The 27,540-nt window shown below is 39.9% G+C and overlaps 2 protein-coding genes across 4 annotated transcripts in view; one reads left to right on the plus strand and one right to left on the minus strand.

Moving 5' to 3' along the window:
• The window catches only part of DZIP1 (DAZ interacting zinc finger protein 1), a 55,698-nt gene extending 45,767 nt beyond the window's left edge, over nucleotides 1-9,931 (plus strand). The window contains exons 14-20 of the mRNA XM_069467088.1: nucleotides 1,345-1,507; nucleotides 1,816-1,945; nucleotides 2,910-2,963; nucleotides 4,406-4,593; nucleotides 5,783-5,916; nucleotides 7,328-7,496; nucleotides 9,670-9,931. Of these exons, the coding sequence (XP_069323189.1) occupies nucleotides 1,345-1,507; nucleotides 1,816-1,945; nucleotides 2,910-2,963; nucleotides 4,406-4,593; nucleotides 5,783-5,916; nucleotides 7,328-7,496; nucleotides 9,670-9,749 (918 nt within the window). The 3' untranslated portion in view covers nucleotides 9,750-9,931. The remainder of the gene's footprint in view (nucleotides 1-1,344; nucleotides 1,508-1,815; nucleotides 1,946-2,909; nucleotides 2,964-4,405; nucleotides 4,594-5,782; nucleotides 5,917-7,327; nucleotides 7,497-9,669) is intronic.
• Nucleotides 9,932-13,009: 3,078 nt separating this feature from the next.
• CLDN10 (claudin 10) overlaps nucleotides 13,010-27,540 on the minus strand; it is a 109,103-nt gene continuing 94,572 nt past the window's right edge. For all 3 annotated transcript variants that reach the window (XM_069467091.1, XM_069467090.1, XM_069467089.1), the window contains exons 2-5: nucleotides 26,349-26,510; nucleotides 26,179-26,260; nucleotides 13,696-13,803; nucleotides 13,010-13,130 (exon numbers count right to left, since the gene is read on the minus strand). In XM_069467091.1, the coding sequence (XP_069323192.1) occupies nucleotides 13,010-13,130; nucleotides 13,696-13,803; nucleotides 26,179-26,260; nucleotides 26,349-26,510 (473 nt within the window). The remainder of the gene's footprint in view (nucleotides 13,131-13,695; nucleotides 13,804-26,178; nucleotides 26,261-26,348; nucleotides 26,511-27,540) is intronic.

Here is a 27,540-nt window from a genome sequence, read left to right on the forward strand (position 1 = left end):
TTGTTCAAAACTGTAGGGCTGGACTTCCCAATATGGTAGATATTAGACACATGTGACTATTCAGCATTCCAAATGTGACCAGCCCAAATTGAAAAGTGCTGTAACTGCAAATACATGTCAAATTTCAGAAACTTAATTTTATAAAAATAGTGTAAAAATATCTCCAATAGATTTTTATATTTACTGTCTGTTAAAATGATGGTATCAAATATTTCTTGATAGTTCTTTTATATTTTGTTTTCCAATGAACTTTAGGAACAACTTCTCCAGTTCCAGAATAACCCCTATGGGGTTCTGATTGGAATTGCTTTAAATTTTGTACATTAATCAGGAAGGATTGACATTTGTACAGTATAGGTCTTACCATCAGCTACATGGTATAGGAAGACAGGCATGAAACAAATGATCACACAGACAGATGGTAGATCTCTGACGATAGATTGTGTAACGTGAAATGAAGGAAAAGTAGAGGGGATTGATTAAATAACTGAGGTCAGAGAAAACTTCTTGGAGGTGGCATTTAATCTGATGATGGAGATTTCTGTCCTGGGCAACTGTGTGGGTGGTGAGGCCATTCCCTGGGACAGGGAAGGATGATGGAGGGGCGGAGGATGGGAGTGAAAATGAAAGACGGGTGTGTGTGTGTGTGTGTGTGAGAGAGAGAGAGAGAGAGAGAGACACTATTATTAAATAAATAGCCCTTTAGCTAGTTTTCTTTGATCTGGGTTCCCATCAGATCCAGGTGAATTTTCTCAAATTTTCTCCTTAACTATGCTACTTTCATAATTGAAAGTCATGACTTTCGTTTCCCTGTGGAATAACCTTTCAGCTTTCTGAGTTGGCATTTAGCCTCCATTTCTGGTTTTATCACCCAGGCTTTGCAGCATTAGCGTATAGAACCTGGCCTGCCTATTTCTGCCTCAGTGCCTACCTTTCCCACAAGGTGTCCCTACCCAATCCCTACCCATCTGGAAATTCCTGCTTGTTTCTACTTGTTTGGCTCCACCCATCCCTCAGGGCACATCTCAGCACCCTGCCCCCTTCAGCCTTCTCTGGCCACCAAGACCTCTGATGGCCTTTCTCTGACATCTGTGAACGCATTTGGTCCTCATCACATGGCCTTGCATTGTTGACCAACAAGTCATAATCAGTCATATATACACCGTATGTGCCCAGCTGCACTGTGGGCTCCTTTTGGGGCCAGGCCATTGTGTTGTATGTTGGGGCATTCCCCACCTTACATATGCAGCTGGAGCCACATAAGGACAGATTGATGCTAACATATGCCCATGAGATGAAAAACACCCCAGGATAATTGATTAACTTAACGTCTTATTCTTTCAGGATATACGTGGTATTCCAAATGATCACTTGAATAAAGTGCTGAGAAGTGTGGAATCAGCCAGACACGAGGCAGAAAAACAGATACCTAACATTCAGCAAATTCGAGAACTCATTGAACATCAGGTCCGCTGTAAAATGGAGGAGAGACTATCACTCTCTTCAGGTAGGCCAGTTACCCACCGCCATTTCATTGCTGCATATGGGAGCTTAAGTTAACAACCTTTTCATAATTTAAATGATTAACAAACTTTGGCATTTCATTGGCAACTCTCTTACTATTTGCACTATTAAATGCTGGGTCTTGGATTCTGTTTTTACATTAAAACAAACCCCTGGAGTCTGAGGTGCAAACCCTAGCAATGGGCTTGTTTGTTTCCATGGCAGCATAGACAATATTGTACTGTTTACTGTTGCTTTTCACTTACTAATCATAAAGGCAATGGAAACTCAGAAATGTCACTACTATTCCAGATAAGCACAGTGTTTCTCAAATGGATACCCTTTCAACTGGAGAAGTACCCAAAGTGATACCACTTCCTCCCAAAAGCAGACAATTGACTAGACAAAGACCTGTTTTTACAGATAGGACATCTGTTCCAAAGTGAGTATTTTCAGCCCTTAATTTTTTTTTTTTTTTGTTAATGTTTGTCTTAGGCAGCCTAGGCTGCCATAACAAAATACCATAGACTGAGGGGCTTAAACAATAGAAATTTATTTATTTATTTATTTTTTGTTGAGACAGAGTCTCACTTTGTTGCCCAGGCTAGAGTGAGTGCCGTGGCGTCAGCTTAGCTCACAGCAACCTCAGACTCCTCGGCTTAAGCGATCCTCCTGCCTCAGCCTCCCGAGTAGCTGGGACTACAGGCATGCGCCACTATGCCCGGCTAATTTTTTCTATATAGATTTTTAGTTGTCCAGATAATTTCTTTCTATTTTTAGTAGAGACGGGGTCTCGCTCTTGCTCCGGCTGGTCTCGAACTCCTGACCTCAAGCGATTCACCCGCCTCGGCCTCCCAGAGAGCTAGGATTACAGGCGTGAGCCACCGCGCCCGGCCAACAATAGAAATTTATTTTCTCATAGTTCTGGAGGCTGGAAATCAGAGAGCAGAGTGCCCGCATGGCTTTGGTGAGGGCTCTCTTTCTGCCTTGCAGACAGCCACCTTCTTGCTGTGCCTCCACATGGTAGAGAGAGAATAAGATCTGGTCCCTCTTTCTCTTCTTATAAGGGTACTAATCCCATCATGGGTGCCCCAACTTCATGACCTCATCTAAGCCTAATTATCTCCCAAAGGCCCCAACCCCAGACACTAACATGTTGGGGGTCAGATCTTCAGCATATTAACTGGAGGTAGGGGAGAGACAGATGAGTCCGTAACAGTGTTTGGCCCAACAGAAAATCACACTTGTAATTCCTACCAGTTCTATTGTTGACGCTGGGAGACTTGTTGCTGCGCTCCCTCTTTAGCATATGTTCAAAGCAAAAATCAATTCCATAGAAATTTATGTTAAATCATATTATTATTCACTCATGCAGTCTAGAAATATTTTTTTCTGTTGTTTTTTAGAAATAAGAAAAATGTCATGCAAGATCATTTTCCCAGAAAGCCTTCAAGTATTACGTGAGTACTAGTCAGTGTGTGTATGTTGAGGGGGGCGGTATTTAAAAAATTCTCTCCACTGAACATTCCTTTCATTGTAAAGCAGAATGATCATTGTGGTTGACTGAGCCATAATTATTACATTAATTGATCATAATGAATTTGTAGTTCCTTTGTGATGTGTTTTTTGTGACTTATCTTTGTTTCTTTATCAGTTATTACATAAGTCATTAGTACTTAACCACATTGCAGCCTCCATTAAGAAGAGAGAGCAGAGTGACCTAGTCACCCCCTCCCCCACCCCTGCCTCCCACCCTTATGTCAAGTAATTTCTCAGTAAGCAGGTTAAAATCAAACGGCTGATGTTGAGTTTTAATGGCTGGATTGATGATAGCATAAGTTTGTTTCAGATGGTATAATATTTTAGTGTTTTGGCTCCTTGTGGAAGTTGATAACAACCCTAGACCTTACTTTCTAGGATTCCCTTAGGATACTAAGAATCTAGCTCAGTGGCTTATCACCTGTGTGCCACTGGTTCAGTCGATTATTGTTTTAAGCCTGTTTTCCTACCCATGATATGGTATGTTTTCAGTCTCAATTTTCTTACCTGTAATAGGGAATAATGCTCCCTTTTTTACAGGATAATTCTACAAATTAAATGAGAATATATGAAAAGGGCTTGGTTCAGTGCTTGGCACTTGTGGGTACTCAATATATTGTAGGTATATTATTATTATTAATTATGAGTAAGACTAATTTTATCATAATTGAATTTCATCAGCATTGCCTTATTCTGGAGATATGGATGCCGTAAATATCTCTTCATTGAGGCATTCTATAGTAGAGACAATAAATAATGATTCATCCTTCAAAAGCACTTTTCATGTACATAATCTCATGGGAAGGCCTTTACTTCATGGGGGATAGTTTGACTGAATCAACATTTACAAGACTGACATGTTGCTTGGAATTTAGGTGTTTAATAAATGTTCTTTAAATGAACAAATACTGCTCTGAACTTCTATTTCACTTTAAAATGAGGGTGATAATACAAATGAGATTGTGTATGAAAAAGCACTTTGTAAGGTGCAGTGCAAAGGTAAGTTATATGTAATTACGCTATTTTAAAAGATGGAGTAGTTTTATTGAGGAAAATGTTTTTCCTCCCCTGAGCAATATTTTTCTCAGGTGTCTAAAAACCAACACTAATAATAATATACACATTTGGGTTTAGAGGAGAAAGGTTGTAACTTCAGTCTGTTTAGATAAATATGCCCCATGGCTGGCAGAACTTCAGCCTTGTGCATCACTCCAGGGCCTCTCCGCCATCCTGGCTGGGGCCACCCAGACATTTGTTCTTCGTGCTCATTGGCAATTACTCGAGAAAGTTCCCGCCACTTTAAGAGGCATATCATGTGTAAATCCTGAAACTTAAGAAAACATCTCGGTTTCGATTGGTGTAGGACCCCTCCCTTCAGCTCAGAGGAGGAGCTGGAGGAGGACAACCTCGTCCAGACCTACGTGTGCCCAGAACTGCTTCCCGTGCAGCCCCCTCAGAGCTCGGGAAAGAACGCCGCCGCGGTCAAGAGTGACACGGACTGGACCACGGGAAGTGAAATGGAGGACTCGGATGCTTCTCCCAAGCCCACGGGTGAGCTTTTATCTTTGAACAACCTTGTGGACATTTTATTTAGGACGGTCGTCCTCACGCGGGGGCACCAGGCTCCGGGAGCGTGAGCTGGGAGAGCGTGCAGGAAAGGACGGGGCTGCTCCGGCCACTGGCCGCCCCGGAAGTGGGAGGAGAGGAAGGAGGCGGGGACGCCTGGCCTGTCAGTTTCCTAGGGCTGCCGGAACGAAGTGCCACGGACTAGGCGGCTTAAACAGGGACTGAAGGCTGAAGTCCAAAATCAAGGTGTTGGCAGGGTTGGTTCCACACGAGGGCGGCAAGGGAAGGAGCGGTTCTGTCCTTTGTCCTTGGCTTGTCTTCCCCCTGTGCATCTTCACGTCATCCTCCCCGCACACGTGCGTCTCTGTTCAAACCTTCCGTTTGCATGAGGTCACTGGGCGTGTAGGACTAGGGCCCACCCTCATCACCTCATTTTCCCCTGATGACCTCTGTAAAGTCTGTCTCCAAATAAGGTCGCATTCTAAAGTACGGGGGTTAGGACTTCAACACGTGAGTTTGGGGGGACAGGACACAACCTCTAACACTGGGTGACATGAGAAGAGCTGCTTTAATACACGGAGCCGCCTCTCAGAGCTGGGAGAATTCTAAAGGAAGACAAGTTCCCCGGCTGTGACAACAGATAATCTACTGAAAAGAAGTGGAGGTGATGGACCTTTTTATTAAAAAAAGAGAAGAAATTCTGCTTAATTCTGTTTTTCAATAATATACTTTAAACGTATCAGTTGTAATTAATTTATTATACTGTATATAATTTGTATATACCATGTAGTTATATAATTATATAAAATATAAGTGATTCATTTAAAAATAATTTATATTGCTTTTGAAAATACCCTTATGAATATTCCATTCATGCAGGTTCCCTCACTGAAATTAAAGTTTCTGACCACATACTTGAATGAGACCAACCTTCTTTGATTTAAAATGAAAACTTTATAGCTTCTAATCTGGAGGATCATGATTTTTTTAAAGAAATTAAAAGTGTTTAACTTTTTTCCCTAAGCCTAAAATACATCACTTGATTTTATTTTAATAATACATAATTATGTGCAAGGCTTAGACTCTTTCAAAGCTGCCTGGAAGGTTATTTTGGAACTGAAGTGGATACAATTTTTAAAAATCTGTACTTGACTAATTTCTATTGATCTTATAGGAACCTCCATTAAAATACAAACTGAAAAAGTTGAAAAGATAACTTCAAATCACAGAATTGTGAATAAACCAGCTGGTGGGATTAATATTGCTCAGATCTTTATCAAAAAAGAAGAATTACAAGAAGAACTAAAGGTGAAATCACTTTTACTTGCTAAACATACAAAAAGTCATCTTTTAACAAATGAGTAAATGATTGCAATTTTTATAGTGAAATATGAAACAAAGATAACTAGTTGGCACAGTGGAGGTCGAGATTTTCACCTTACCTTGTTTTCAGTATTGCATTTCCTTCCATTCCATAGAGAATCAAAGATATTGGAGCAATAACTGGCAATATGTAATATGCATATCACACTTCACAGGTTTTCAAAGTCCTGTCACATGTACTACTTGATGCTTGTAGATATCAGATGGCTTGTGCAAAGAGACTTGTGACAGCCAGTCAGGAACTGACTGTGAACTTGTGGCTTGTGAACTAGTGACTGGCTAGTCAGACTGGCAGTTCAGGAACTTCACTACCCTGATGTGACTGTAGGGACTTTTCAGGGTTTAGCTGGGGTCAGTGGAGAGATGCTTCAGAGAGATGTGTGGATCAAGAGAGTCTGTGGCAGAGCCCAAGCTCCTCTGCTGCATTAGAGGAGCCCAAACATTCTCTGAGCAGTTCTAACATCCAGAAGTGTTTCTGTGGATGGAGCTCTCCCATTGTATTTCTGGACACAGCTTGTATGTGTTGATGGGCCTTCCAGTAGTCATCACTCTTTTCTTCATCTGTCACTTAAATTAGATTTAATTCTTATCCTGTTTATCTATGGAATACACAGTTTGGGTTTGTTGTTGTTGTTGTTGTTGTTGTTGTTTTTTCCCGGAGACAATGTCTCACTTGCCCAGGCTGGAGTGTAGTGGCAGGATCATACTAACTGTAACCTCAAATACCTGGGCTCAAGCAATCCCCCTATCTCAGCCTCCTGAGTAGCTAGGACTACAGGTATTTACCACCACACCCAGCCCAGAGTACTTTTTCAAACTGCTTTTATTAGTTAGTGCTATTTGTATAACACAAGCCAAAATGACAAACAGTCGTGTGTCGTTCAAAAGAGAGCTAACTCAATCTTCCTTGAGAAAGGGCTTGGTAGAAATGTGCACTCTTTCCAGATAGGCCTGTTTCTGCAGGGCCCTTGTGTGATGTATCCCATAGTTAGGTGTCGCGTTATCACAGAGCTAAGAGCCTAGAGCAGGCCTTGCTCCTACTCCCTAACCCCTATAATGTGGTATTTCTAGAATTTTCTAAATTCATGATTGGTAGATTAGGAAACATATTTCCAAGGCAAGAAATAAAAAGGAGACAGACGATTCCCTCAGTTTTCAAAACATTGACTTCCAAATCCATTTCATTGCCCTGCAGAAATGACCAGATGTGGGATCCCTGGTAGTTCCCCGCTTCTTATCTTACCATTCAGCGCAGCTGCTCAGTCTGACCAACAAAAGGATGGAAAGACACCATTTCTTTAAGAAATGTTCACTATTCTCCGTGCATCTCTTCTAGTGCACAGATGTGGATGACGACGACTGGGACATATCATCCTTAGAAGAAGAAAAATCTTTGGGGAAAAAACCTGGGAAAGAACCTCCACCACCTGTGAAGCATGAATCAAATTCCAGTCAAGTGCCAAATGCCTGGGGCCCATTTAATCCTAAGGGGCCAAAGGGAGAAGGTTTGGGCTTTCATTCTGATTAGTTGTGTTTCATCTTCATTGATGTCTAATTGACCATCCTATGCTCATACGTCCTCAGACAAAAATACTATCCTGGTGCTTTCTTTATGTTATTTTAATAAGGTCTGGATATGTATAATTTACTGACTTGTATATATTTACTAATTATTTTTATTTAATTTTAGGCCTAATCTTTAGTCTTTAAAAAATTCTTATATTATTTTATTTTTAGAGATGGGGTCTCACTGCATTGCCCAGAGTGGTCTTGAACCCCTGGGCTCAATCCATCCTCCTGTCTCAGCCTCCTGAGTACCTGAGACTACAGGTGCAATCCACCACGCCTAGCTTTTATATTATTTTTTTAAATGTCCACAGAAATATTTTCCAGATGGTGATGCCCCATAGGAATTACAATTTCTGATCATATAGCTGAAATGAGACCATACTTCTAGCAGTCTTCCTGTATTCTTCTGTTTTCTCTATCAAATATTTTTCTTTCTTTTCTTCCAAGAGTTGTATTTCTTGTAGCATTGCGATCAGAGGGATGAGTTCCAAATGAAATCATTAGTTGAGATGATTTTCGGATCCACCTAGTCTACAGCCTGAATAACCCCAAAACCTTAAACTCTCAATAGATTTAATTTTTAAAACTAGAAAATTGTAACTTTTTTAACCAAAGTAATTCTTGCACGTGGTGAAAGCCAAGTTGTACAGGGGCTTCTCTGAGCCTCCCCTCACCACTTTCACGGCTGTGGTGGGCTCCTCGTGTCACTCAGTAGCGGCCTCAGACTGCTCTTTCTTGATTCATCAACTTTAGATGTAACTGTTGATGTCCTGCTAAGACAGATGGGGACTTGGCTCATCTTCACCACCGTCTGCAGCTCTCCTGTCCCCCTTCACTATTTTTGCACCTCCATTTGTAATTTTAAATTAATACGTGCACATCACCACATTTGCTTGTTCCCTTTTCAGCAGTATCTGTCGCACGCCCTTTATAAGATGAGCCATTGCTGCCTCTGTCCTTCACGCTACTTTTTCCTCCCACCAACGCATCTGCTGCACCTTAACTGCCACACTCTCCATTTATAACATGGCCACCACGTAACCACCATGAAGTTACCACTGCTGTGCCCGAAGATCGACTCTGATCATTGAAAACCAGAAAACCATGTTTGCGTTACAGACTCTTAAATACGCAGGTCACGAGGATGCCCCAAGTGCATCTCCTGTCTCTTCCCCTCAAAGAAAACATTTCTAGAGTCACACTTCAGTGGAATGCCCTGAACTCTATTTCAGTGGCTCGAAATCATGGCACTTTTTAATTAACTTCACTTTTAAGTCCATCTACCCTAGAAAATCCGGGGTTTTTTGTTTGTTTGTTTGTTTGTTTTGAGACAGAGTCTCCTTCTTTTGCCTGGGCTAAAGTGTGTGGCGTTAGCCTAGCTCACAGCAACCTCAAACTCCTGGGCTCAAGCAATCCTCCTGCCTCAGCCTCCCGAGTAGCTGGGGCTACAGGCATGCGCCACCATGCCCGGCTAATTTTTTCTGTATATATATATATATATATATATTTTTTTTTTTTTTTTTAGTTGTCCAGCTAATTTCTTTCTATTTTTAGTAGAGAAGGGGGTCTCACTCTTGCTCAGGCTGGTCTCGAACTCCTGAGCTCAAACTATCCGCCTGCCTTGGCCTCCCAGAGCGCTAGGATTACACGCGTGAGCCACCGCACCCAGCCGAAAATCTGTTTTTAACATGTAATCTTTACTTGGCTTGACATTAATAATTTCATTCTTCTGTCTTTACTGAGTCACTCAGAGTCAGTAACGACGACACAGATGTACTGAGCGCTTTGAACATCCAGGCCCCCTGCTGAGTGCTGGGGAAGGGGGGTGTGGCCCCTGCTGCCCAGGAGCTTATAGGTTGCAGGGGGCAAGTTCACATCTGAGGGTCCCTTGAGTGCACCCTAGAGATGTGGCCAATTCACAGACTTGGTTGGATTCTACACCAGCCTTCTACATAGCTCGTGGGGGCTGGGAGGGGGGCAGAATTCATGAACAGATTCAGACACTGAGTGATAAATGACAATATGAAATTACAGATTTCCATAGGCTTAGCCATGTGCTTGTTTAACCACTGGGGCCTTCTCTTCTTCCTCTTCCCTCTCTCCCCACAGGACTTCAAGAAAATGAATCAAGCACATTAAAAAGCAGCTTAGTAACTGTGACTGATTGGAGTGACTCTTCAGATGTATAATTATAATTCCACATGTCAGAAGATTCTTCCAGAAACCAACAGTATTTCAGTAATCTGCCTACACGGTTCCAGTGCTCCTCACAGCGTTTCCCGCGATAACAAGGAAGCCGATACAGAGAACAAGGGTCTCTTTAATGGCACCTAATACAGTATTGAAAAACAAATTGCCAACAGTATTTTGAAGCGTGTAAAGGCATTTAAGACTTCTGCTTAAAAATAACCTGTCATTGAAGTCATAAAAAGTTTTCCTTCAGAATGGTACTCTAGTGTTAAGTGGGTTTTTTTTCCAACTAACTTTTTTTTTTAACTTACAGCAGGGTTTGATTTGAGTTATTAAAACTTTTAAAACATTTTTTCTCATGTATATTGTCACGTTGGAAGTGTTTATCTTATAAAATTCTGTTAGTACCCTTAAAATGGAATTGGTGGAATCGGTGAAATCTTAAAAGTTAGACTGGTTATTTTTCATATAGAAGTTTAGAATTGTGACAATATAGCTAGGTCCACGTCAAACACATTTTCCTGAAGTACCTGTATCATAATCAGCTTTGAGCCACTGTTAGCATGTTGCTATTAAATTTATTTTCTGTAGCATAATTATCTTGGATATTTTAGGAATAAAATCTAGCTATTTTAAATGCCAATTTATCAGAACATGAATAGAAAAATTGAGTCGTTACTGAATTATTTGTAAGTAGTTTTTTTTTTTTTAGTTTTTAAAATACCCAACCCATATTATAAAATACCTCAAAACTAATTTAGCTATATTCTTGAACAATGACATTGTCAAAGGTCAGAAAATTCATATAAAATGTTTTTTGCATTTTTATTACTTTGTGGTACTATCTGTACTCTGTTTCCAGGAAAAAGTAACATTTTAACTAACTTGTTGGGTTTTGGATCTCTTTTCATTTGTCAACCTTTTCAGTAAAGCCCTCCATCACATCATTGTGACTGTGGCTGAATTATTAGAGATGATTTCTGTGTTAAATTTATACTAATTAGGGGACTTACTAAGCAAGAAGCTTGCCTTGGAATCTATACCATATAACGTTCTGACCTAACTAGAACAAATCTTTATCTGTTTCTACCTCTCATCCTCAAGGTCCTTTTTACTCGCACGTAGCCCATCCCGCCCTCCAAAAAATCCTTCCAGCTCCCCACGAGGGCCGTTTCATGCAAATACACTCACTTTACATGTATGTTTCTACAAGCTTGAGTAAAAGCTGACTCAGATTTTCATGCACTAGGACAGAGAAGGATAAGCAATCTACAAAAATGTACCATGCCTAAGATGACCCCTGGATCACTTGGTTCATTCTGTTATTTATTCAACAAATATTAATTGGACCACTTGGTTTTGTTTTGTTAATTATTTTTAGAGACAGGGTGTCACTCTGTCACCTAGGCTGGAGTGTTCTGTTTTAAACACTCATTCATTCATTTAATCACAGCTTGGAGATGTAGTTATTGTTATAATCCTCTTCCTAAAGGTGTGAGAAACTGAGAGTTATTGGGTAACTCGCCAAAGGCCATGAAACTAGAAAGTGACAAGAGCAGGCTTTAAACCAGGTCTATATTCTAAGTTCTGTGTCTGCCATGTCTTCATTCCTGAGCGGAGAGGCTTGGGGAAACATAGTGAACTTCCGCTAGGTAAACCCAATGTGTAAGTTGCTGTGTCTGCGTCATAAAAGCCACTCCTATAATTTATCTGGTTAGTTGTATCATTTTTTTCTATTAGATTTGGTTTGTTCCTTTTTCTTTGGACCGGGTTACTTTCTATTGCCTCTCACTGATGCCCAGCGCGCATGTTTCTGGACACTAACAGAACTTTTCTGTACCTTCATCCTCTACCCTCTCTAAAGTCTTCAGTATAATCTAAGTATTCTCTTCACCAGCTCAGCTTTGAATAAAAAAAAATTTGTTGGAAACGCACACCCACACAGCCCTGTCTCACCTAGCCTGAAGCTCCTAACCTACCCTTATGTCTTTCAGTTAATTAGTGTCTGCAAAAGAGATTTCAAGTATTATCATGGTCTGGAATTTTTTATTTTTTAACAAACTTGTTCATTTCCTTTTTTTCCCCATTGAGCACTTCTGAAGAATGTGATTTTCCTTTTAAGTCTTTCACACTTCAGGAAAATGTCATATTCACCCATGTTGTGATTTGTATTGGACAGTTTCTTACTCAAAGATAATACAGATTCTAATTCTTATCCACACTGTGAAACTACATGTATTATCCTACACCATCCTGGTTCGAAGGCCTGGTTTTGTCACTACCGTGGCAAGCTACTTAAGCTCTCTGCTCTCATTTCCTTCTCTGTAAGTGCAGGTGGAACCAGGGACCTCACAGGGGGTGAGTCAGGGCATGCAAGATGTGTGCTAACTGCAGTCACTCTTGCCTTGTGGGCATGTTATACAGGGTGGCTCTAGGAAGAAATCTGTGTCCTTGTTCAGAAATCCCTGGAGCAACTTACAGGTCTTGAAAGATGGCAAGTCTCTCAATGACCCAGTTAGTTCCATAAACGACCTGTGGGACTCGCTGAAGCTCAGCCCATCCCGTTCAGAGTGAAGCAGGCACCACACGGGCTCCAGAGGCAACCAGGACCAGTGTCCCTTGCTGAAGCCCCATCTCGGCACTCTGCTTTCTGTACCAGAGAGGCCTGAGCCGTCACTTAAGGCAGATGTGCCACATAAAGGACAGTCACATCCTGGCCCCATCAGCTCCTCCTCAAGCAGGCAGAATGAATTACAGTCGTGAAAGACGGTGTCAGGAACTAGAAGTCCACTTGCAGCCAGTAAAGTGTCCGTTTAACATGGACACCTTTTGAGGAATATTCTCAGGTTGTCCTCATGCCGTTTGTAAGACACCATTCCTTATATACCTTCTATTTAATCTATGAATGAAAAGAAACATAAGGAGTGGGGACAGAGACTTCTATGTATGAATGATTAAAAAGTCTAGATTATGAATACTTGAGCCTTTGGTACTAAATGCTTTACATGTTCTACAAATGTATAAAATATATTACAAATCCTGTAAATAACCAGTTTATTTTTTATAGAAAGCCACAACAGAAAATGATTAGTATACAACTATGTAAGAACATTTACATCCGTACAATCAACAAATTCTTCAAATTCTTATTTTAAAAATAGTTTGAGTGTTAATTATAGGAGGGCCTTGCTGGGATCATTTTGTGAACAGTTCATTATCACAACAAACTCGAGATACAGCTTGCCAGCAGAGAGCTCTTTTAGACATAAGCATTTTTGTCAAACTGTTTTGAAGGGTTTGTGGTTTTAAAATCTTCTCCGCCATGATACTTCGTCCGAGAAGACATAACAGACGTGGCCCCGTTGTACGCGTATCCCATTCTGAAAGGCAAGACATGGTTTGGTAGGTTCTATTCCGCATATAGGACAAACAAAAAATGGGAAAATACTGTTTCTGCCTGTCTCTGTCGACAGCCAAGTTTAAATCTTCTTCTTTCTTAGTTAGCTTTTTCCTTCCTCTGGCCCTGAGAAATACTTCGGTGTCATTTCTGAATAGCTGGTGTGACAAAGCATCTCTGTAGAAGAAACTCATGACTTGTTCAGTTATTCCCTCTCAAAACCATTTTTTAAGACTCATTTGCCTGGAACCTAGGAGACTTAGTAGTGATCTTTATCAACAATTCCTGCCTATATGAAAATTATGATGAGGCCAGAGTGAAGAACATGCCCTCGTATTTAGACCCATATTTCTACTTACAGAAACAGCTTTAAAATACCATGAGCCCCATTTTTAAAAAATTATATAAAACTACCTTCTTACCCTTTCCGAATTCCAGGTTTTTAAAGCTTCTAAGTATCATATAAATGATCCATAATTTGTCCCACATACAACGATTTAGAATAGCATTGTGTTTTTTAAGAGGTAGCTTTTGTCTCTTTTTCGTACCTGGGTGTTTTGTTGTTGTCAGATATTGAAAAGCAAAATATGATACCACCAATTATGCAGAGTGAGGCTCCTGCCCATCCAATAAACAGAGCAGCTCCTAGTTCATACCTGCGGGAAAGTATCACAGCTTACTTATTTGGAGAGTAAACAGTATTTACCACTGCTAGCCAACATTCACTAAATGCTCATTATAATTTTTTGCTATTGGAACTTGTAAAGGAAGTAATAACACCTGTGTCTGTATAATGTAAACTCTCCCCAAAGCATCTTTACAGCATTATAGCTCCCGAACAGGCAGAAAGGAAATGAAGCATCCAGGCAGGCAAGGTCAAAGGTCAAAGCAAAGCCAGCTACAGCTTGGTCTCCTGACTCCTACGGCATCCCTCAGGGCTTAACCTCACCAGGCAGGGCAAATTAGGCAGACTGTAGTTATAAAACAAAAGCTTGCTTTTGCTTTTGTTTTAGTTCAGTTAAGTAAAGGTTTATTAAGCACCTACTATGTGCAAATCATAATTCGGGGTGCCCATAAATGGTCAGGGAAAGAAACAGCATTGTCTTAACCTATTACTACAATCTAGTGGGGCGATGGGTGAACGACTGCTCTCATCTAGTGATAAACTGCTATCAAGCAGCTCCTAAGTAGCAGGCCATAATACTCTGCTGATGACCGGAGCAGGAGCAAGGATCAACAGGACAGTCCTTCCTTTGGGGAGGTCACGATACAAAGGTAGGCATACTACTCCTGAGAATAAAAAAGTCACTTGCAGTAGAGAACTAGAGGAAATCCTTTTAGGGGAGGAATATTCACCCACAGAAACAAATAAGAAGTGAGAAACATTTGTTTTCAGTCACCTTCAGCTAGAAAGAACATTGGCACTCTTCTCCACAGATAACTAAAGGGATGAGCACAATTGGAAAGTTCTATATGAAGGGCATTATTATAGGATGCCTACTCTACAATTTTATGATACTTTCAATTTTTTCCCCTAGAGGTTAGTTTGTCTTCTCTCCCAAAACTATGCCTTAGCATTGCTCTTACTGTAAATATGCTCTGAAAAAATGGTCTGAGATTTTTTTTTTTTTTTTTTAAATATTGAGCTTTACTAAAATAGGATGCCAGCGCCAGGTACTATGGTTGATTAAAAACAAGTCTCTAATTATTACCAGTGGTCAGCTGAGGGATGAGGGTGACAGCAAGCGCAAGCACAGCTTGGCAGGATGAACTCATTGAAACGGGAGTTACAAACATGTGCACGGTACTGTTGCAAATCACAGGGTAAATTACCCAGGCAGGTCAGGAATTGTGTCTACATTAATTGAAACCCTCTTGAAACTTTCAGAAGGGATTTAAAAATCATGAGTTTGGTTTATATTAATAGCTGGTTCACTTACTGCTTTTTTAATACATTTTAATTTTAAATCACTACATGTCGGCTCTATTCCAAGGAAAATATCATTTCCATTTGAATTCCATTGTGAATTATGTCACAGACAAACATTTAATAAACAGTATCAATTCAGAGATTATTTTAGAGACCCTATATCTACACCCTGTGTTTACACCAATATTTTTTAAAAATTTGGGTGTGATGGCCGGGCGCAGTGGCTCACGCCTGTAATCCTAGCACTCTGGGAGGCCGAGGCGGGTGGATTGCTCAAGGTCAGGAGTTCGAGACCAGCCTGAGCGAGACCCCGTCTCTACTAAAAATAGAAAGACATTATATGGACAACTAAAAATCTATATAGAAAAAATTAGCCGGGCATAGTGGCGCATGCCTGTAGTCCCAGCTACTCGGGAGGCTGAGGCAGTAGGATCGCTTAAGCCGAGGAGTCTGAGGTTGCTGTGAGCTAAGCTGACGCCACGGCACTCACTCTAGCCTGGGCAACAAAGTGAGACTCTGTCTCAACAAAAAAAAAAAATAAATAAAAAAATAAAAAAAATAAAAAAAATAAAAAAAAAAAAATTTGGGTGTGAAGGTTTTTGTGACTCGTTCTTTCTCTTTCAGAGACTTTTTTTCATTCTGTCCAAAGACATGCATTGTACACTTACTCAACAGTGACTTCAAGTCACACTTCTGTGTGTGTCATTTGGCAAAAATGGACTCATATATATATATATATATATATATATACACACACACACAACACACACACAGGACAGCGTCTTGCTCTGTCACCCAGACTAGAGTGCAGTGGTGTCACCATAGCTCACTGCAACCTCAAATTCCTGGGCTCAAGTGATCCTCCTGCATCAGCCTCCCGAGTAGCTGGGACTACAGGTGCACACCATCACGCTCAGCTAATTTTTCCATTTTTTGCTGAGACAGGGTCTTGCTATGTTGCCCAGGCTGGTGGTAAAGTCCTAGTCTCAAATGATTATCCTGCCTCAGTCTCCCAAAGTGCTGAGATTACAGGTATGAGCCACCTCACCCAGCCTGACTCTTACTATTGAAAGACAGGATTGACAGAAGAACAATATAATAGCTGATTTATTCACAAGGCACATCTCTTTTAACACTGATTGGGAGATTTAGTCTCTAACTGGAAAACTTTTTTCATTTTTGATAACGTAAGCAGCTGATTTCAACACTTTGGGGAGATTACCCAAATGTCAGACCTGTTGCAGGTCTTTCTTTTGTTAGCAATATCCTCCTGGCCATCAGCCAGCTTTCCTACTCAGGGAAAGCACTTGATTACCATCACCAAAGTTCCTTCATTATTCGGAAAAGTTATAAATCTACAAAACACCATACAGATCCAGCACTGTCAGGTTGAAGACAAAACTTTGTTTACAGATGAAAATATTGTTTTTGAAGCTTCTTGGTTGATAGAACTAATCAAAAGCTGCCCATGTGACTATAATCCATTTATGGCACTGAATGTGACTTTAGTAATCAAGTCATGGGGGACAAATGTACTTCTATCAGAGAAATTAAAACACAGATTAACCACTTAAAACTTCCCCAAAGAAACCATAAAGATAGTGTTAAGATGTCCTCTTAACTATTGGGTGATGTCACTCTCCTCTGCTTGGCTATGTCTGGTACTCTGGGCTGTTGCTTAAGGCTCTCATTTCATGTTGAGAGGGCTAGGGTTAGACCACACTTGGTGACCTTTGATGCATTTCATACTTCCACTCATGTTTAAGCCCAACCACATTCAGAGTAACCCTAAGGAAACTGATTATGGAACATCTCTTATTCTCACCTTCTATGTCTGTCTTCCTTGCACCCATGTCCCCACTCTGACTAGAGTTTGCCTTCCATGGGGAGCTGGGATAGCCTCCCCTGGTTACCCCCACAGAAATAACATGCCAGGCATTGTGTTAATCATATGTTCAGGAGAAACAGCCCCAGCTCACAGATTTTATAGTCTGGGGGGGGTAGTCAGACATTCAGCAAATAATTATAGTAAGGTGTGATGAAACTCAACTATAGAATTAGAAAAGTATGTTTTTGCCAAGTAAACATTACCACGGTTCTCCCAAATACACACAGATGCGGTTCAAGTAGACGTCCATGGTAACAATAGCTAATATCACTGTCAGCTCATTGTACTAGGACTTTTTTGTGTGTGCTAAGATTTTTTTACATACATTACCATATTCAATCTTCATTATAATCCTGAGAGGTAGGTATTACTACCCTCATTTTACAAATGAGGAAACTGAATCTCAGGGAGATTAAATTACTTGTCCCATGTCTCGGCTAAGTAAATGGTAGAACCAGGATTTAAAATCCATAACAGTGATTTCAAACCCAAGCTTTTAACTGTTGGGCCATCTTCCTTTTATGCACACCTTAGCTAAGTAAAAGATTTTATTACTATAAAACCCAATCGATGGAATATATTTTTGGTTGTCATTTCAGAAAGATGTGAGTTTTCTCTCTCTCTGGCTCATTAAATTCTCAGTGGCTCAAAGGCTCCAGGACATGGAATTTTTTCTGAATGCCCTCGGGCTGCCTTTTCCCCCAGCACAAAAAGAAGTGAGAGTACTAATTAAAATCAGGGCAAGCTGGAGCTGAAAAAGGAAAGAGCAGCCCCTCTACAAAACAAAAAACTGTTTTAACAAGTGAAAGCATCTCCTTTTAAGATCTCCAGAGAAGTAAAAGTGAAGTGACCTTGCTGAAGGTCACAGAGCCAGGAGCCAGGTTTTTTGCCATCCAGTACTGTTTTTTCCAAACATATTGTCTTCTTCCTCATTTTAATTCAGAGTGATAGCCAAAATAAATATTCCAGTGACCCTAAAATAACCAAATATGTTTATATGTTTTTTCAAAATTCAAAATCTAGCAAGTACACCATATGTTATCAATGTTAACATTTCAAAATTGAATTCCATTGGTCTAACTTAAACTTATTTTTCAACACATAGGCTTATAAAATCCAGGCCTATGTAAGTGCATGAATGAATTTTACATAAATAAATATTCTATGGGAGTTATCTACATTCCCATCAGATACTCCCCATGCTTTGCGGGTCCCAGTTACACGGGGCACCTGCCCACCCCGTGTGTCTCTCTGAGGCTGCACAGCCTCCCCTGTGCTGGCAGTTCTCTCCCACTGCCTGGCCCGTGCCACGAGGCTTCCCACCCAAGGTGTGCCACAAGGCTTGCAAAATAGTGGCAGGTGCCCCCGAAATGGTGGCTAAAAGCAAAAAAAAAAAAAAGTACTTTTCTGGGGCTAGATTATAAGACATGCGTGCATTATCTTTCCATGTGCTAAGATTTTTTGTTAGGGTAGTTTAGAAGTCTAGATATTGCACATATTAATAACAGGTAACATTTATTGATTACCTACCATGTGTCGCTGTGATGGGTACTTTACATATGTTCTTTCCTTTTTCTTTTTTAAAATGAACATGTCTCCAAGATTTTATTTAACTCATTAACTTATTAGGAAGCAGAAAGATGTTACAAATTATTCAAAGGTAAATTCGAGAAACATATTTAGGCAATCAGGAATGCTGAAATGCATTTTACAAATAGATGTAAAACTGGTGTATATAGAAAGAGACTGGTCTATATACATGTATATATTTTTTTATTCCTTCTGTGTAACTGAATTTTCATGTCATTTGACCATCTCCCCAATATGTTATTTTCTTTAATCCTCTTAACATTCAGAACAGGACGTACTACTACCTCTGTTATCCAGTAGAAGCAATTGCATCTTACCTAAGACCACAGAGGAGCAAAAGCCAAGGCCAGGGCCAGTATCCGAGCTGAGCCAAACTCTACAACCTCAGCTTTTGCCTCTCTGACACCTGCCTCTCTAACAGTGTGTAAAGTGATCCCTGAGTGTCGTCATGGGAGTTTTAATTCTTGCCAATTACTCATGGAAATTTAAAAACCTTCCACAGTATGGCTAAATATGATGTTAGCCAAAGTAAAATGTAACTTAAAAGAAACATCTCATGTCACCAAAGTTACATAGTCCAGTTCAAAAACAAATCTGGACTAGCCGTGGTGGCTCACACCTACAGTCCTGGCACTCTGGGAAGGCTGAGGTGGGAGGATAGCTTGAGCTCAGGAGTTCGAGACCAACGTGAGCCACAAAGCAAGACCCTGTCTCTACAAAAAATAGAAAAATTGGTCAGGCATGGTGGTTTGTGCCTATAGTTCCAGGTACTTGGGAGGCTTAGGCAGGAGGATCATTTTTGCCCAGGAGCTGGAGGTTGCAGTGAGCTATGGATGACACCACTGCACTCCAGCCTGGGTGACAGAGCAAGACCCTGTCTCCAAAAAAAAAAAAAAAAAAAAAAATCTGTTGTGTAGCAACACCTATGTGACTGATCTCCTCCATCAGGGTGGATAATTGGGGGTTTACTTAGCCTCGATCTTAAGTGAGAAACAACGTGCTGATTCATAATACTCACAGTAGGCACAATAACATGTTTACATGCAAACTTTGAAGTCTGAATAAACTGACACCGCAGAGAGGGCCGTGCTTCAAGAAAGGTAATTCCTAGAACAACCAATACTGTCCTGAGAGGTCTTAGGCTACAGCCAGTATTGCTAAGCATAGGTCAAGAATCTCTGTGTGTGGATATACATCTCTTTGTGTCGAGGTAAACATATACAGATGAACTTGCAGCCAAAAAGCTTGGGTCAGTCAAAAGCATAGCTAACATTTTATTCAGAGTCCTCAACAGCCTACCTGGCCATATTTGAGAATGGAACTAGGTGTAGGATAAGTTCTTAGGAGAGTTATCTACGTAGTTACAGCTTTAAATTACTACTTATCTCTAACTCAATGCTATGAGAGAGGTGACGGCAATTTAAAAATTACACAAGCCTTGTTTCTTTTAAAGAGATCCCCTTCAAACCTGCCTTCTACTTGAGAGCCAAGTGTCTTAAAACAATTATTCCTTTCACTAGGTCTCCAACATTTCAACATACATTTCTCCATGGCTAACCTTAATAGATGATGTAAGGTAATGTACTATACATTAATATACTCTGCTTTAGGTCAGTATCCTTCAAAATAACAGCTAACATTTATTGAGTGTTTACTATGTGCTAGGCATGATTCTAAACAGTTGAAATGTACTATCTCATTTAATCCTCACAACAGCCTCCTAGGTCCTATTATCCTCATTCTACAGATGCGGGACACAGGGCACAGAAAGGATAAGTAACTTTTTCAAGGTTACACAGCTAGTAAGTGGTAGAGCTGGGGTTTGTTTACTCCCCAGCAGCCTGGATGGAGGGTCTTTAAACAATGTGCCATGCTGCCTCTCCCCATTCCTTTAACTGCATCTCCACAAGCATGCTCAGTCTCTGCACTCTAGGAGAGATGCAGACCGTCCTACGCCACTGCCGATTTACGCCCCCTGCTGTAAACGTCAGGAAGTACGGACTAGTTACAAGAGAGTCCGAAATTAGCAACATGTGGTCTCGACTTCAAGCTGCTCCTGGTCTTGTTCAGGACACAGGCCGATAAATAAGCAGGTGCTAACCACCCAGTAGGATTATGAAGGACGCCCAAGGCACAAAGGGAGCAGCAAGGGGACGCCTCAGCCAGCACGCAGGTCCTGGGGATGATCAGAAGTCAGCAGGCGGTGGGAAGGAGAGAAGCGATGGGGGTAAGGACTGAATTACCAGAAAGCAGGGCACGGTGGCAGAAATAACGTGGCAGAAATAACGATGTCACACACTAGACAGTAAAAACAAAAGAGAGCGCCAAACATCTGGTTTCCAAGCAGATTTTTAAGTCGTGTTAGCATAACAAAAGCATCAGAGCAATTCTGGTGATCTGAGGTGGCTTAACCTATTTCTGAACAAAGTGAAGTTACAGAATAACACCTTCTTAATATTTAACCGTTGAATTATGTTTTGTTCTTAACACTTGGCACTTATATGGAACCTCCTATCCAACAACCTGTGAGGTCTTTACCAACATTAGTTCATTCTTCAGATAACCTCATGAATGGAGTATGCTTAAATAAACAAATGTCCGTAACGTAATAAATTATAATAAGGACAGAAGAGACAAGTTCAGTATTTTGACAAGGTCATCTGGTGAGGTTGCTATTCTTTTCAGCCTCGTCCAGGAAAATCTGTGTAATCTACAAATGTATTTATTGAATTGTCTTTTGTTCATTTAACTTGACAGACAAGAAGAATAAGAGAAGTTGTCCGAATGTAGGCAGCTGTTTCCTTCTAATACTAAATAGCTACAATGGTGAAAAGCTTTTACCTGAGTACAGCTTATATGCTAAAGTAGAAACCAAACATATGTCAGGAATGAAGATTGCTCCACAGTTTTGAAAAGTCTGAAAACAGAAAAGTCTAGAGGATGATAAGACCCAAATATGAGAATATCTGGGCCAAAATATTAATGATAAATCACATATACGAAAAGAGAGTAAATTTATAAGATAAATTCTGTTCTGCTTCCTCAACTAGGGCAATTAGTCAAAAGCAGTATAATTGTATGCTTTGAAAAGAAGTTTCTTTATGTCCATCAATTCTTACCTGGAATAGTTTATCTAAGAAAACAAAGCAAGACATTCAGGAAGTTAGTGGTTTGGATAACAAAACAATGGTGGGAATAATGCAATTAAATTTCAACACGTTGGTGGTGAGTCACTTTGAGGGGTACCTAATAGCATAGGCTTTCAGGAGATCTTTTTTTCAGATTTGGTAGGTTTTGTTTTAATAAAAAGGAGGAAGTTAGTTTCACATAGCCTAAAGCAGAAATAGTTTTCAAATCTCTGCAGCTCATGCTGTAGTCATTAAAGATACTCATGAGTGAAAGGAAGTAAAATGAAAGGGAAAAGTGGGGAAATAGCAGAACACGATGAAACTCTTGACAGACTGCAATTCTGTCAAATGATTGTAGCTTGGAAGAAAAATCTTCCCAGAAATATATGGTGGGAAATGAAGGCTTTGGGAGTAAAAAGCCACTGAACATAAAGCTCAATACTCTATGTTCGTATCTTTACTCCAACTCCACACTAGAAGCCACTTGTTTTTTCTCATCCCCAAAACCCCCGTCGAGTTCCCTGCATGTAACAGGAATGTAGCGGGAACTTGGTTCATGAGCTTAGCTGTGTTTTCTAATTTAGGCAACCATGGTGTGCCTTATAACGAGATGTCCTGGAAATCTAGAAAGAAGATCCAATTAATACAGTACATAAGTCTGAAGAAAACAACAATTGCAGCAACACAATAACAACAAAACCACGCTCTGAGGACTAAGCTGTTTTGCAGAGCATTTTAGGATTTGGGTATTGGAGAGCAAGTATTTGTTCTCCAGAAATTTAAACTACAGCCTGTGGCTAGCAGCTGTTTCTCACCACCCTTCCTAGGGGCCCAAACACGTGCCCACCCATACCGCAGTCACACTTTCGAGGGTTGCAGGGAGAGCTGGCATTTGGGGGTAGCTAGTTTGTAAGATTAATGTATCATAATGATGGGAAGCGACAGCCCTGTAGCTCCATCCTCTCAGAGGTTCCCTCTGTCTGCTGAGACAACAGAAAGCTTTCCTGCTAATCCTGAAAGGACTAAAGCTACCGCTGAGAATTTCACTTCCAGGTACTGTGCTAAGCGAAGAAGACAGAGATGAAATAGATGTTTTTTGGCCTCAACAAATTTACTTAATTCTCATGCCAGTCGATTAAGACACTAAAGAAATACTCAGAAACTTCCTATAGTGGCATCTTCCAATCCCACCTAACCTAGGGTCTGCCCTGCTGTAAGCTTTAATTTTCTGACATATTCCTCTCTAAGTTCAAGTACAAACACAATCAGAGGTATTGATTATTAAATTCTAGCAAATTCCAGTGAAGGAAATGCTATCCCTAAAATATGCCAAAACATAAAATCTTGCTTTAAAGATGATGACATTGCACACCTTTGAGACCAGTTTATCTTGTGCTGATAGCTAATTTGTAGCTCATTCACCTTCCTAATTTTCATCCCTTTCTTCTCTGCTATAAGGTGTTGGTAAAGGGAAACCAGACGAAGTCACATTAGTTGATTTATTGGTTTTTATAGAAGCATATTTTACTCAAATGAGGTTTGTGAGTTCCTGTGGGTGACACATGTCATTTTTATGACTCTTTTCTATAGTTGTAGGTAATTAGAATTTGAACATATTTACAATTTTCAGGCCTTGATAATTCCTTGATCCAACCGGATTTTATCTAAATCGTGGAGGATCTTTCTTTGTGCAAGGCACTGCAGGGAATAGAGCGATGAGGGAGAGAAAGTCCTAGTATCAAGGAGCCAATGTGTTGTTAATTTGCAGGATTTTTAATAAAGTCTATATTTTCTGTAGACCTTGATGTGAACAGCCTATTGTTTGTAAATATTACCAATTTGTAAGCAGTGCTGTTTTACATGACCCCTAGCTCTTGTGCTTTTAACTACGTAAGGTAAATAGGTAAACAGTAGGTGTTATATGAAAGTTTTTAAGTCATTGCAGAAAAGAGCTAATAAAGACATCTATAAAGATGGGCCACATCCTATATACCACACAGAATTAAAAAGCAATCTTAATAATAGTTAATACAATACAAGAAGAGCTAACACAAGGTGTTGCTCTGTGCCCATTGTATATACATACATCTCTTTCTCTCCTCTCTTAACTCTCACAGCAATGCTATGAGAGGCGCACTATTATTATCTTTATTTTACAGATGAGGATACAGACGCAGACAGAGAGTAAGCAGAAGAATGCAGGGGAGGCCAAGAGTGGGAATAGGATAGTTCAATGTAGCATGAAGAATTTGGAAAAGAGAAAAATTAGTACATAATTGCTGAACCGAGTTTAATCAAAACCTGAAAGGACAATAAGAGATTCCAATGGTACTGAACTGAATCAGGTTACTGAGCACATAGCAAGCACAGAAAACACTCACACCAAGACAGGTTTAAGTTACTGTGCATATATGAATTAACCTTGACTGTCTGGGGAAAAATTCAAATGATTTTAAGGTGCAAAGACATACTTAACAATTGTGAGGAAAATAAAAACAGCAGCGTAGAAAAGAGAATCCAGAAAATTAACAATGTGTTTAATAAAATAAACCATGAAAAATACAATTTTGTGGTATATCTGTGATACCAAACCCTGAAATTAAAATGTATTATTTCACTCTGGGAGGCCGAGGTGGGCGGATCGTTTGAGCTCAGGAGTTCGAGACCAGCCTGAGCAAGAGCGAGACCCCATCTCTACTAAAAATAGAAAGAAATTATATGGACAGCTAAAAATATATATAGAAAAAATTAGCCGGGCATGGTGGTGCATGCCTGTAGTCCCAGCTACTCGGGAGGCTGAGACAGGGGGATCCCTTGAGCTCAGGAGTTTGAGGTTGCTGTGAGCTAAGCTGACGCCACGGCACTCACTCTAGCCTGGGCAACAAAGTGAGACTCTGTCTCAAAAAAAAAAAAAAAAAAAAAAAGTATTATTTCAATATAATGTTTCATTTGAGTATCATTAAAATATTTCTAATCTTCAGGAATATGGTCTCAGTTTTCATCTCAATGTTTGCTGTTATGTAGATCTGTGCAAATCTCATTATCAAAAATGTTGGGAGAAAATTTATAAATCAGGACATGTTTTTCTAACATAGGCAGGAGAGAAACAGTTACACTGGGTTCTAAAACAGTCGTTTTTGTTTTCCATTTCATAAAATTTTTGAATAAACACTATTTTAAAATGTACAAAAGAAACCCCCTTGATGAAAAGTATATGTAGCATATTGTCACAAAAATTATGAAATAGTAGAATATTATAAATCATGCATTTTAGAGCAAGTATTCTGGGGTTCAACTGCCTGGTATGAATTATAGTTCAACCAGCCTACTGGTTTAGTCCAAGTTCCCTTGGACACATTACCTTTTTTGTCAGTTTTAAAAAAGAAAGTACGAAGAGGATCTAGTTCATAAGGATGTTGTGAGAATAAAATAAAATAATAAAACAATATTTGCTTGGCACATGGTGGGGGCTCAACATGTATTAAGTATTGTTTTTATTATATTTCATAATATAAGCATTTGCTATTTATGCATAAACTAAAGACAGAACTAGAAAATCAATTTCCTGAAGATTCCTAAACCTACCAGAAAAAAAGTAATGCCTACCTGACCAGCTATTTACCAGAAAAAAAGTAATGCCTACCTGACCAGCTATTTCAGTAATGTACTTTTTAAAATTCTATAATGTTTGATCTGAAGTCTGAAAGAAAATTAGCCTGGTTGATAACAATACACACATATACACAAGCAGCTTCCTAAAGAGATATGTGGTTATATGTTCATGTAAGACAAAATATTTGATACATTATTATTTCTGATTTGGTATCTTTGGGGTTTTCCCAATCCAAAGAAATAAGCTTACGGAAACTATAAAAAGCAACAGCCCATACTTTAAAAACAGCACCAACAAACAAACTAATCTGTTAACTCCAGAGCACTCATTTGCAATGGAGACCAGCCCCACCTGGGTGTTGGTGTCATGCTCCTACAGCATTTTTAAAAAAACTTTGCTTCATATAGAGTTTCTTTATAAAGGTGGAGCTTGTCAAGGCAGTAGTTAACAGAGCAAATTTAAAAGGCTCAGAGACAAGCATCTGGCAAATATCCTGTTGGGTGGAGAAGAGTCAAGGCAAGCTTTTAATTTTCTATTCTCATACCTCGCCATTCTTTCCTCCCCATCAGACATTTCTCTTCCACTCTTCCTCTACTTGACTTCAAAGTTATGATGTATAATGGATGAAGTTTATAGTTCTAAATCTCATGCCTTGAGCTATTTAGAGACAAGACATTATGTAACACTAATGAAGTAATTAACTGTATCTTTTGCCTATGTGGCACATACAACGTTTAATCTTGGATGATGTCATCAGATACCATTTATCAGTATTTCTCACTTTTGAAAGCCATACAGGAAATTCATGTCTCTTAATTTAGAACATTAAATTATCTACATTCCCCATGAGCTAGAAACATACAGACTGAGAAGAATACTTACTTTTGCTCAACATAGTATGGATCAAAGAATTCCGTTGTGATTTTGTTTGCATACAGCGAACAGCCAGTCATTGAGCACAGCCCTAAAGAGTACCAGAGGGAAAGTACCATGATTAGTGTTATTTCATGAACATCATGAAGTACCTTGTTTGGAAGAAAGTTACTATTTACCTGACAGTATGAATACAATCCCAGCCAAACAAGCAATTTTAGCTTTGGCTTTATCTGAGCCTCCGACTTTGGTACACTTCATTCCAAAGAGTGCAAATATGGAACCAAAAAAGCCCAGGCTGACAGCAGCAATCATAAGTCCTCTACATGCCTGGATATAACCTGCAATTAGAGTAGGTCATTTCCGTTAACACAGATCATGTGGCTGTCCAGGGAGACATCCTCATTTTACATTGTCATTCTGGATGATTGCTCTGTTTTCCCAAAAAACAACCATAATGGTTAAAACATAATGCAAGATAAGCAAAAACAGAGAGCAAGTGAATCTATATGGAGGGACGATTCTATGTCTCACACTTTTAAGTTTAGTTTATGCATAATCCTCAGGATAGATCTCTGCGTGTTATTACTCCCACATTCACTGATGAGGAAACTGAGGCACGCAAAGGTTACATGATAAACCAGAGATGAGTTAGTAAGTGGCAGAAATAGATTCCATCCCAGATCAGACTACAAAATCTATATAACGATGAATGCCACTGTGAAAAACATCACCTTCCACTATCACAATCCTCTGACTTCTTTGCTCATCAGACCTTTTAAATGATGGTTTAATGTTTTTGACATTATAAAATTTATAATGGGGCAGCAAGAACTCCCAAAGGGTCAAACCTTCCAATATCAGTGAAAGATAATGAATGAAACTAACTGAAATTTCATCATGAACTGTAAGGGATCTAAATCAAGAAGTGTTTTAGGCCGGGTGCGGTGGCTCACGCCTGTAATCCTAGCACTCTGGGAGGCCGAGGTGGGCGGATCATTTGAGCTCAGGAGTTCGAGACCAGCCTGAGCAAGAGCGAGACCCCACCTCTACTAAAAATAGAAAGAAATTATATGGACAGCTAAAAATATATATAGAAAAAATTAGCCGGGCATGGTGGCTCATGCCTGTAGTCCCAGCTACTCGGGAGGCTGAGGCAGTAGGATCGCTTGAGCTCAGGAGTTTGAGGTTGCTGTGAGCTAGGCTGACGCCACGGCACTCACTCTAGCCTGGGCAACAGAGTGAGACTCTGTCTCAAAAAAAAAAAAAAAAAAAAAAAGAAGTGTTTTAGTGATGTGGTATTATTTTTAGGGTACATTTAATAAAACAGGGTTTTAAAAAGCACTGTTTTGTAGAAGAGTAATTGATAAT

Source organism: Eulemur rufifrons, chromosome 4 (assembly GCF_041146395.1).
Source record: "Eulemur rufifrons isolate Redbay chromosome 4, OSU_ERuf_1, whole genome shotgun sequence".
NCBI lineage: Eukaryota > Metazoa > Chordata > Mammalia > Primates > Lemuridae > Eulemur > Eulemur rufifrons.